At 40.6% G+C, this 12,393-nt stretch overlaps 1 protein-coding gene across 15 annotated transcripts in view; it reads left to right on the forward strand.

Moving 5' to 3' along the window:
* Window positions 1–12,393, forward strand: part of DLG2 (discs large MAGUK scaffold protein 2) — a 2,330,119-nt gene that overhangs the window by 1,435,222 nt on the left and 882,504 nt on the right. For all 15 annotated transcript variants that reach the window (XM_061406089.1, XM_061406091.1, XM_061406093.1 and 12 more), the window contains one exon: window positions 10,700–10,753. In XM_061406089.1, coding sequence (XP_061262073.1) covers window positions 10,700–10,753 — 54 coding nt within the window. The remainder of the gene's footprint in view (window positions 1–10,699; window positions 10,754–12,393) is intronic.

Here is a 12,393-nt window from a genome sequence, read left to right on the forward strand (position 1 = left end):
ACAAAGTGAATCGGCTCTATGTATACATACACCCTGTCCCTCTTGAACCTCCCCCACCCCTCTCCACCCCAGGCCTCCAGGTCACCACGGAGCACTGGGCTGAGCTTCCTGTGCTAAACTGCAGGTTCCCACTAGCTATCTGTTTTATACATGGTAATGTGTGTATGTCCCTCCCATCCCTCCCAACCTACCCCCCATGTTCACACATCTGTTCTCGACATCTGAGTCTCTGTTCCTGTCCTGCAAATAGTTTCATCTATACCATTTTTCTAGATTCCACATATATGCATAAATATATTTGTTTTTCTCTTTCCGACTTACTTCAGTCTGTATGACAGACTCTAGGTCCATCCATATCTTTACAAATGACCCAGTTCTGTTCCTTTTTTATGGTTGAGTAATATTTCATTATGTGTATATACCACATCTCCTTTATCCCTCCATCTGTTGATGGACATTTAGGTTGCTTATCTCTTGTTGCTGTGGTTCTAGTTCCAAAGGTCTTCTTGCCTGGAAGTTTCCATAGACAGAGCAATCTGGTGGGCTATAGTGCATGGGATCACGAAGAGTTGGACATGACTTAGCACATATGCCAAAAACCCATTAATGAACATCTTTTGTGTATCTTGTATGCTAAGCACTGTTAGGAGTGTTGGTGGAAGTGAAGACATGAAGCAATGAAGTAGGTGAAGAAATGAAGCTGGTGAAGAAATGAAGTAGGATGAGGGCCCTGCTATCACAGTGGTTATAGTTTCATCAAGGAGATTAAAAGTAGCACGCATGAGCCACTTAACCATCAACATGTGTAAGAACAGAAAGAAGCGTTCTGTAAGAATGGCAGAACTTGGTGCTTTCACATAACCTCTTTTCTATTATATTTATAGTTTAATGTGAACTGTAGTACAAATGATGAATGTTTTAAAATTTGGGAGGAGCAGGAATGGATAGATTGATACCTGCAGTGGATTGAGGAAGCTATCACAGAGAGCCTGGGACTTTAGATTGTCCTTGCAGGGTGGATGGAGTTTGGTTAGGAAGATAAGAAAGGGGATGGTGGTTGCACAGGATGTGGCGGGGAAGAAAGAAATGTCAACAGTGGCCTTATGGTAAGCATCAACAAGGTGTATGCTTGGAGTAGTTAGAGTTATGCCCCAATGGAGGGAAGGAGACAACAGAAGGGAAATAAACAGAAAGCACTGATAGGTCACCCACTGTGGGCAGGGCCCTGATCCAGATACTACAGAAGAAGTGGTGATGGGCCAGGTATTTGACAGCTTGCTCAGGATTCTGAAACCTGAAACTGGAAAAATACAACTGCACTGGGAGGATTATAGCTCTTTGATGGCTTCACAAAATGGAGCAGATGGTATCCACATAGCACTTTTCAGGAATAACACTGTGCGAGTGAAACAGTGAAATAGGCAGGTATTGTGATTGTGGCTTGGGGCACATTGACCAACCCACATCTGAGATTTGAGCTAATGACTCCATTTTTTGGTGCACTCTTCAGAGGGCATTTGCACACACAAGTGAAGCAGTTAGATTTGTAAATGCTCACGAGTGCATCAGTGGGATTTATGGCACCATGAAGGAATAATGGGGTACAGCAATGGGGTTTAGAGTCAGAGGACCTAGGTTTGAATGTCAGCCTTTCTCCAGATGTCTGACTTTTGGAAATTCACTCAAGCACTCTGAGGTTCAGTTTACTTACCTGTAGAATTCTACCAGTTCCTCTCGGGCTCTGTGAAGAGTAGAGAAAAAGCACAGATAGAAATCTTACCGTATTCCTGGCACACAGTGGGCATTGGTCAATGAAGGGTAGTGCCCTTTCCTCTGCCTGTGGGAATGAAATGATCTGATGTGCGTGGACACACTTGTTAAATTATGAAACACGATATAGGTAGCCAATCTAATATAATATCTAGTTCAGTTTGAGTGATGATCTACAGACCTAATTTTAGTGAGTCATTTATTTTAGCCTTTTATGCTAAGTTCAAAGAGATATGTGGACAGAGTGTAGGATGGAGGTTTGAAGAGTCTTCATAACTAACAGGGCAAACAATTTTTATCTGTTGCGTCAAGTTAGATGGATTCTAGAAAAAACTTATAAAGGAAGGAAAACTCTTTCATTCTGGGTCTTTACTTTCTGTGCCTCATTCTCCAGGCTGGCCCATCTTTTTTGTACTTGGGTGAAAGAGGTCCCCCATGCAGCCTAACTAAGACCCTTAGGATATCATTCATTTTTTGCAAAAGATTATACTACCTTGCATTTTTAAGGAGGATCAAGCAGACATGTTATCACTTTAATCCAAAGGGAAGAAACATTTACAGTGTATTTTTCAAAGATCAGTGAAAGAATTTGTGTTGACTAAAACAGACTTCTGAACACTTAGCAGTTTTTAATAGGAAACAGAAGCAAGCGTTTTATAGTGAAGTGTTCCCCACTTTGGAACCAGACGGATAGGTTTGACTTTTGACCCTGCTGTTACTGTCCTGATGACCTTGGACAAATTACTTAACATCTATGTGCCTCAGTTTTCTGTAAAACGAGGATATTATTATTTTTATTATTTAAGAGAGTTTGGGCAAGCAGAGTTGGATCAAGTTCAAGCCAAACATCTATCTGACGCTTTATTCTTATTTTCTGAGCCCGTCTGGTGATAAGCTAGGGGGATAACCATCCCTGCATTTTATTAAGTGCTAGGGAGAAGAACCAGGGTCTTAGCTTGCTCCGAAGTCGCTCTCTTGAGACATCCTGCCATGGATGTTAACCTGCAGTTATGCCCTGGCTAGCTAAGCCTTGGGCCCTTACATTGCTCACTCACCCACTCACCTGTTCCTGCCTCAGTGTTCTCACCTTTGAGGGGAGTTGTCCTATGTCACTGCAGGGTAAGGACAAATGAGGTGACAGGCCAGAGCCTCTTGGTGTTACTGTTGGTAATGACTCTTCCAGAGAGGCAATGTGAAAAGGAAGAGAAAATCCAGAAAAGCAAAAAGCAACCACAGTAATAAATAACATAACCTTACAGCTGTGGAGTACATCCCTTTCACTTCATGTGCATTATTCCCCTAGCTAACTCCTTAGGAAATAGGTTAGCTGGAAAATAGCATTGTCCCATTTTCAAGTGGGGTTTTGAAAGTGATATAGGGACCTAGAAACCCTCAGAGAATTGGGGAATTGAATCTGAGTCAGTATGGGGAGAAATTTCTCTTCAGACTGGGAAAGAGAAACTAGCCATTTTCAGGGCAGAAAATAACTGCATTTTTTTTTTTTTTTTTTTAAGTCTTACCTGGAAAATCTCAGGAGAAGGAATCAGGAGCCAGCTTGTGTTCTGGGGTTGGAAAGGCCTGGATTGGACACCCGGATATGGGGCTTCCCTGGTAGCTTAGCTGGTAAAGAATCCACCTGGAATGCAGGAGACCCCAGTTCATTTCCTGGGTCGGGAAGATTTGCTGGAGAAGGGATAGGCTACCCACTCCAGTATTCTTGGGCTTCCCTGGTGGCTCAGCTGGTAAAGAATCCGCCTGCAATGTGGGAAACCTGGGTTCGATCCCTGGGTTGGGAAGATTCCCTGGAGAAGGGAAAGGCTACCCACTCCAGTATTCTAGCCTGGAGAATCCCATGGACTGGATAGTCCATGGTGTCCCAGAGTTGGATACGACTGAGCAACTTTCACACTGTGATACCTCTTAGAATTTCTGACCTCAGGCAAGTGGTTTAGCCACTTTGAGCCTTATTATTATTATTATTCTTAATGAGAATGATAAGGTTTTCCTTAGGATATCTTGAGAAGTAAATACACTGATGTATCTTAAGTGTTTATCACAACCGCTGGAACATATTGTCTTCAATAAGTGCTTAATATTTTCTTATTGTTATTCTTGTTGCTGTTGTTATCCTATCTTCTGTTTTGATACTGAACGATTATGAGCTCTGGGGCATGCCACTTCCTTTCTCTGTTTCCATTTCATATTTGTAAAATGAAGGGTAGAATGAAGCTGAGGCCCTAAGAATCAAAGTTTTATGTTTCTACAGTGGATTTGTTCTTCCTGTTTTGTTTTTCCTCTCTTGTAACCATCAATATGTCTTCAATCAGTTGTTTAGCGGTGATTTTCTTCGGAACTTAAAAAAATCCTGATTCAGTCAGCCTGAGTGTGCCTACGCTTAGCCTTCTACTGAGGCATCTACAGGCTTGTTCATACAATGCACTAGGGCTCACTGACTGGGCTGGAGCGAGGAGGGCAGGGTTCTGGAACCATCCCAGATCAAGGTGAATGTCTAATTTGGCTTTCATCTAGCCTCTGAGTTGTTGGTGAGTAGTCATCATTAGAATCCAAAGAGTTCTGGTAAAGTTTGTTCCCATTCTGAACGGTAGTAGAGCATGATTCGGAGAAGGCAATGGCACCCCACTCCAGTACTCTTGCCTGGAAAATCCCGTGGACGGAGGAGCCTGGTGGGCTGCAGTCCATGGGGTCTCGAAGAGTCGGACACGACTGAGCGACTTCACTCTCATTTTTCACTTTCATGCATTGGAGAAGGAAATGGCAACCCACTCCAATATTCTTGCCTGGAGAATCCCAGGGACGGCGGAGCCCGGTGGGCTGCCGTCTATGGGGTCGCACAGAGTCAGACACGACTGAAGCGACTTAGCAGCAGCAGCAGCAGAGCATGACTGTCAAGAGCATGGATTCTGGGTGAGGGGGGAGGGTTAAAACACATACACACACACACACACTACTATATATAAAATAGATAAAAAGCAAGTACCTACTGTATAGTACAGGGAGCGATATTCAGTATTTTGTGATAACCTATAATGGCAAAGAATATTGCACATATGTATGTAGATATGCATAATTGAATCACCTTCTGTACACCTGAAACTAACATAACATTGTAAATTAACTGCACTTCAGTTTTTTAATGGTTAAAAAATAAAATTATATAGCTTATAAAAAAAGAGCAGAAACTCTGAGCCAGACTGTCAGGTTATTTGGGTTTGAAGATGGATTTATTTATGGCTTTGGGAAAGTTACCTAACCTGTATTTTCTCACCTGTAAATGGAGAACAAGAGTGTCTCATTGGGTTATTTGATGATTAAGTAATTAATTAATATAAATAAATGTAGTAAAGTGCTTGCCTGTAGTATTGTCCATCCCAGTGTTACTGTATCAGGTAACTGGTTGTAAGGGGGTTTCTTCCTGTTCCTCTATTATGTTGGCCCATTCTGGAAATTTAAAAATGTGATGTGGTTGAGGGTGGGATGGACTCCTGCTTCGGTTTACTGCCTCTAGTTCTCTGCTTTCCTGGAACCCTTTCTTTTCTCTCCTTCTTTCCTGCAGTCTGTTGGGGGGAGCTGCACACCCCTAGTTATTGGCAGGGTCCTAATCTTACTTGAAAGACATACCAGGATTTGAAAGATCTACTTGAAAGATTATCACTACCTCAAGATTCCAGGTAGTGATGATGCTCAACCAAGCAACTGCAGGTCTTTCAAGGGAGAAAAGAAAGGATTCCAGGAAAGCAGAGAACTAGAGGCAGTGAACTGAGGCAGGAGTCCTCCCACCCCCAACCACATCACATTTTCAATTTCCAAAATGGGCCAACATGATAGAGGATTAGGAAGAAAACCTAATAAAAATAAAATTATCCTGAGTTTGGCTTTTTGCGTACCAATTCAATATTTAATGGCAGACCTCTTATTTCAGGCCTGATGGGGTATGTGGGTAGTAACCCCCATGTTCTATTTCCCTGGTTGGAATCAGGACATGATCTGATTAGGGTTCACCCAGATGGCAGCCCTCTTTATGATTATGAAGCTAAAAGACAATTACTGTGATATCTTGGAGCAGGCCATCTATGCCAGCTAATAGTTACCTTGAGCTTCTGAGATGTCTACTTGTCTTACTGAAGTCATATACACACACAAATGGACTCGTTTTAAAAATTTCAGTGGCTTCCATTTTAGTCTTCATGCTACACTGTAGATAGAGCCTGTGTTACTTCTTGCCTCTTCAGGAGCCTTGTTCTTTAAGTCTGGGAAGATAAGCCAAAGATTCTGAGCCCCCAAAACAGCTCATGAGTTATTCTTGCCATATTTTGCCTCCTGTTTAATTTGGCCTACTGACAGCCAGCTGCCTTCTGCTTGCATGTTCCAGGTCACTTGAAATCCCTGCACGATTCCTAGCCCTATCAATGTTTTTATTCAGTTCCTAGTGTATTTAGGTCACTTAGCTGTGTGGGTTTCTCTTCGTTTCTAGTTTGCTTCTTAAAAGTTTAGTTATAAGGGCTTCCCTGGTAGTCCAGTGGTTAATACTTTTATCTTCCTATGCAGGGGATATGGGTTCAATCCCTCGTCAGGGAACTAAGATCCCATATGCCTTGTGGCCAGAAGGAAAAAAAATATATATATTGTAACAAATTCAATAAAAGACATTAAAAAATGGTCCACATTAAAAAACAAACAAATAAAAACTTAAAAAATAGTTTAGGTATAGGCCTGGATTCAGTCTTCTGACCTTCCCACTGGTTAGCCTGTGCTTGTCAGCAATAAGCCTCACAGACTGTGTTATTTGACTGACCAGCTTCTCTACCACCCCTGCCAGTACCTTGCTGGAAGAGGCTTCCTCTGGTTTGGTGACCACCTGCCCATTTATGTCAAGGTATTTCACACTCTGACACTTAACAAATATAGCATCAGTTGGAATTAATGAACCCCTTTGAAAATGTGCATTCCTAATGTAAGACTCTTTATTAGTTATATTATCTTGGTGGCAAACAATAGAAGTTTAGTTTTTCATTTACTACCATGAGAAAAGTTAATGATGTACTATTTGACTATCCCATGGGATTCAAGGACAGGAAGGTGGCAGGAATTTATGAATAACTTGATCTATTAATTTGAATTATATCAGTATTTTCTCTGCTTGCTTCTGTCTTCCCTCTGATTAGCTTTATTCTTCCCTCTTCCTGTAAACTGGCTTTTTCCTTCACTTTCATGCACTGGAGAAGGAAATGGCAACCCACTCCAGTGTTCTTACCTGGAGAATCCCAGGGACGGGGGAGCCTGGTGGGCTGCCGTTTATGGGGTCGCACAGAGTCGGACATGACTGAAGTGACTTAGCAGCAGCAGCAGCAGAGAATGTAATATAAAAGGCAAGCCCTTCTTGTCTTATAGTTTGGGTCGCCCAAGTGAGATTCATTTTCGTAAGCCTTTATGTTTACATTCAGACAAACCTTTAAGCTTCTGATTTAAAGGTCTTCTTTTATCATATGTGATACTGATAACTCTCTCCAGTTAATGGAAATCAGCAACTTGAAGGGAAATGCTGAAATGTGCTAAATCATCCATTTGATTTAGGGGTTTCACTAAAGAGGACATGCAGTATGGAGAGAGAAAGTGTGTATGGCAAGGCAGTGTGGAGATGACGCTTAGTACTTTAGCTATCAAAGTACCTGGGGACCTGGTTTTCACATGCAGAAACCAAACTAGGCACAGACTCACATGGTCTCGAAGGTGAGAAAAGAAACAGGCAGCAGGACAAGCCAACGCAACATCTGGTGAGAGAAGCATATTTGTGGACCATACCTAGAATTCTCCTGGACTCTGTTCTGCTCCCACCTGGGGCACTCATTCTCTGCTACTGTGTGCCATTGAGCACCCAGAAGACTATAAGAAGCTTCTGAGAAAATGGTCTGGGGAGGGCTCTGAGGGTTCTGTAGCAGAGCAGTGGGATTTTCAGAAAGCCTCATGTAGCAGCTCAGTGGGGGTATTGTGCTATTCAGAACAGCCCACCCTGGCGTCTCCTTGGCACTCACATCAGGGAGTTGCCAGTGTCAGATGTACATGATGTATGTGTGTGCTCACACAACCCACAAACATTTGTTCATGCATTTTTAGTGACTGTCATAGATGTAGGAATTAACTGCACTTCTAGATCTTTTTAGCACCAAGAAGGAACAATGAGCTTTTCACATTATACAGATTGTACTTCAGGGTTCACAGACTCTACATCCTGCATTTATGAACTAATTATTATTTCAAAAAACTGGATAATTGAGTGTTAATGACCGGTTAAAAAAAAGAAGATGATAGTAGATATTAGAAAGTCATCACAGTTTTGTTGGTAACATAAGATTATCTCAGAAATGCTTTCCAAATCTTACAAAGAGATATTTCCTATGTACTATACTTTATAGCTTCACTTAGTCAATATTTCCTAAGTATTTACTGAGCTCTTTCTGTGTACCCAGGTGCTGTGAAAAATTCTAGGAAAATAAATAATCCTTGTGGTTGTAAGTGTCTAACTGGAAAGACCAAATTTACATACATGAAATGGAAAATAGCAACAGAAACATGCAAAAGTGATAAATGGCGCTGTATAGGGAATGGATCTATGTGTAAGATTTATTTTCAGACCACATGAATGCAATTTATAAGAGGGTAAAATGAGTTGAAAGTCCCAAATCAAACCAAAGCATATTTTTTGATCAAAGTATAGTAGATAACAAGGAGAAATACAAGTACTGCGTATGATACTCAGAATGTTTTCAGTAGTCTAGTCAAGGAGACAAGATGCAAATCTTTTGGGAGTCCCAGGAGCCAATTAGAAAGCATAGAAGAAATATCATCAAAACAAAAAACCAGAAACCATCAAGGAATTACCAGGTGGCTTTCAACATCTGCTATGCAAGACCCTGCAGCCTTTCCTACCTTCAAAGCAGTCTTTAATTTGCCTGGGTCTTACTGGCTGGTCTAGTTAGAGACCTCAAATAACTGTAGAACTCCAGTGGTAGAGACCCCTAGGTAATGGACTCATAGAACAGCCTAGTGTGCAAAAATGGATTTTGAGGTCAGAAAGGCTGCTGTGAAAGCTCAGCTCTCATTTTCTCTGAACCTCGGTTTTCTCATCTGTATCATAGGGATATTAACAATAATGCCTCATCAGTATGGTTTTCTGGAGATTATATGAGGATATATATGCATATTATTATAAATGGACAAGTAATATGTATTTAATAAATGGTGATTTTCACGACCTAATTAGTTCTCTTTAGTGCAACTGTGCCACTAGCATAGCATTGAGATTACAGGGGCAGAAACAGTGCACAAACCATCCAGGAACATTATATCCTTATGATAGTCCATTTTTAAGGGCATTAGCTAGTAACAATATGTAATATTGATTGTGAAATTTACATTTACAAAGCCCATTCAAATATATCACCTCATTTATTCTTCAGACAACCTTTTTAGAAAGTGATTATTTTTATTTCCATTCTACAGAGGAGGAAAATGAGGCAAAGAGAGTTAGTGGGCTTGCCCCCAGATCAGATGACCAAGAAGTTGCTGAGCCCCCAAATCATATAATCAGGAAGTTGTTAAAACAAACCCAAGCCCAGGTCTTCTGACTCCAAACCTCATGTTCATCTCCCTATGCTACAGACTTCTTAACAGTTTTGGGGTAGGTTCCAGTGGAGACTTTCTCCAAAGCCTATGTTTATCCACAAAGTACTTGTTTTTAGGAGTTAACAAATAAACCATGAATATTCAGTTGACCCACTGTGTAGACATGTGAAGCAGGGTCATGTTTTCAACGACCAATGATTTTAGTTAAAACTTGGAACTCTGTTCTATAAAATCTGCCGGATTGCATTTGTTTTGTCTTTCGATTAGGATCCCATAGGCATAGATTGACATTAGAAAGCTGTTAACTCTTGTTAACTCCAGAGGGCACAGTTAATGAAATGTCCCCAAAGTTGAGCACTTGGGCAAACTACCGTGTCGTCTAGGACAGCTCCCGATTAATCATGGTGAGGCCATTTCCTCTATCTAAATGAAATCTGCAATTTGGGAAGATTAAAGATCCTTTGGGGGATGAAGGAAAAGTTGCTGTGAAAAGTCTAGAAACTAGAAAATAGATCTGCTCAATATTCATGAAGTCAGATTGGCCGATGCAAATAGATTGCAATCTCTTATTTTCTGATGACTTGGCTTGTAGCACTCCTACACCAGTTTTATACAGATTCCTACTCACCTTTAAAAGGAATGGCTGCATTTTGTAGTTTTTTTTTTTTTTTTTTTTGAAAAAAGAACTTTAGCATATCTAATACGATTTTCTGCCATGTTTGACTAATTTTTAATTTTCTACCTAAGGGTTTCTAAAGCAGATTTTCAAAGGTACATAAATGATAAAGAAAAAAATATGACACAGCATGCAAAATAGGTGAATGTATGTAAAATGTCAAAAAGTGAAAGCTTCTATTTTGCATTGTATACAATGTCCTCACAAAAGCCAGTTTAAAGAAAAGAGTTATAATGTTAGGTTTAATTTTGCTTCCATGAGAGAAAAAATCAAAATCCTTTAGCACAGCCGTTTCATAAAGAAATGTTTAACTCCTTGCCAAAGTTATTAGAAGTCATTGTCTCTTAAAACACTGCACAAATCCTCATGTCCTTGCCTTTTCAGTTCTGTGCTTACTTCATTTTATTATGTGGTCAATGTAGCAAACAAATATTTGAAGGAAGGAGGGTGAAGGGAACTCTGAGTCATTTTATTTATCCCCCTAGCACCTGACATAGTACCTATGCAGGTTCTTAAGAAACACTGTTGAGCTCTTGGTTAAATAAGTTAACAGATCCTATCTCGGAATAGACTACTTGTTATTTAAAATTTTTTTCTACTTCTCTTTTTTAGGCCAGCCCTGCTCCTATAATTGTCAACACAGACACTTTGGACACGATTCCTTATGTAAGTAACATTTTTATTAAGACTATCTTTAAAAACTGGTAGAACTTAATCAACAGAATTTAAAATACAGTACATATTCAGTTTCAACCAATCCAGATAATCTCATGAAATGATGTATAGAATGAGTTTTGTGCATTTTCTTTTGAAATTTGCTAACTCACAGCTTAGGCATACTGATATTTTCCTCTTTCATCCATTGTTTTGTAAAACACAACGGTCCATCATGAGAAAAAAACAAGCCGATTATGATCAAATAATATTAGTTTCTTAGGTGTTCACTGAAAAGAGATTGATGAACTTTTCGGGTTTCTTGGTAAAGGTATACCCAAATCAATTTCTATGATAGAATCTGGGTAATCTGGATATAATATAGGATCAATAAACATTTGATGGATTTTGCTAAGCTCCTAATAAGAATTGAAGCAAAACTTTGTGAAGGCAAAGTCTATCTATATCTATATAATATACAATAAGATGTATGGTTTTATAGAAACATGGAGCATGAGATAATAGGAACAGGCAGGTCAGAAAAGCCCCAGGTTCTTATTCTGCAATATAACCACTATGATGGCCAAAATTCTCAACGACAGAGTCTGGCTGGGTGGGAGTGACTGGAAAGTGGTGCAAAGCACAGTGTGGGTGAGTGGTTGACTTGTGGAAGTCTAACAGAGCTTCGTGAGTGGCCCTAACTGATACGGTAGAGGAGAGTACTTTAGGAAGACTGGACAGATTCAGATGCCTACAGATAAAAGGTTTGAGGCAATGCGAAGGGCTGCAGGCATAAAGGACAAGAACAAATACAACCTGCTCTTTGATTAAATGAGTACAAAGTGCTTGGTAAGTACTGGCTATTCTCAGTCTTAGACCCTAACCTCTAATGCCCACAAGGACCAAGCAAATCACAGAAACAGATGGATCAGGAAGCAGGGGGAGAGTAGGGAATAGAAAGCACATGACTTTCCAAATGTGGGGGGATGTAGCAGCAACTTGGCTGACTGGGTGGGTCCCAAAGGGAAATGGGATCAAGAGTTCCCAGATCATTCCATTTTTCAAGAGAAGTCAGAAATTTGAATTTTATTATACAGTTTTGCAGGCAACTAACTCTCAGCAGAAGTTCAAACTGTACATGTACCAACCAAAATATGTCTAGTCTAAAGGCTGTCCTTCGGGAGATGCCTGCCTTGGAGGAACTGAAAGTGCTGAGCAGATTCTGCAAGCCAGACTGGGCCGCAGGGGAGAAGGGTGCCAGAACAAGGTTGGGACTTGGTTACAGGGACAAGTGATTAAAACTGGGACACAGGGTCAGGACAAGAATAACAGCAAGCTTGACTTAATGCTGAATCACCTGAAGTACTGAACTAGGGCTTCTTAAATCTCTCTGAACAAGAGTCATTTGGGGTCATGCTGGAAATGGGGTTAAGCTTACTGGTAGGAATCAAGTGGCTCCAGTTGTGGAAAGTAAAGGACTCTGTTGGAAGAAAGCAAAGCAATTATTAAAGACACATAATGTTCCTATTCTCTCTGTCACTCTTTCTGCTTTCCTTTCTTTATCAAAGATTTGTGTCTGGATTGGACATCCAGTGGTAAGGAATCCACCTACCAATGCAAGAGATGTGGGTTCAATCCCTGAGTCAGGGAGA

This window comes from Bos javanicus, chromosome 29 (genome assembly GCF_032452875.1).
Source record: "Bos javanicus breed banteng chromosome 29, ARS-OSU_banteng_1.0, whole genome shotgun sequence".
Lineage (NCBI taxonomy): Eukaryota > Metazoa > Chordata > Mammalia > Artiodactyla > Bovidae > Bos > Bos javanicus.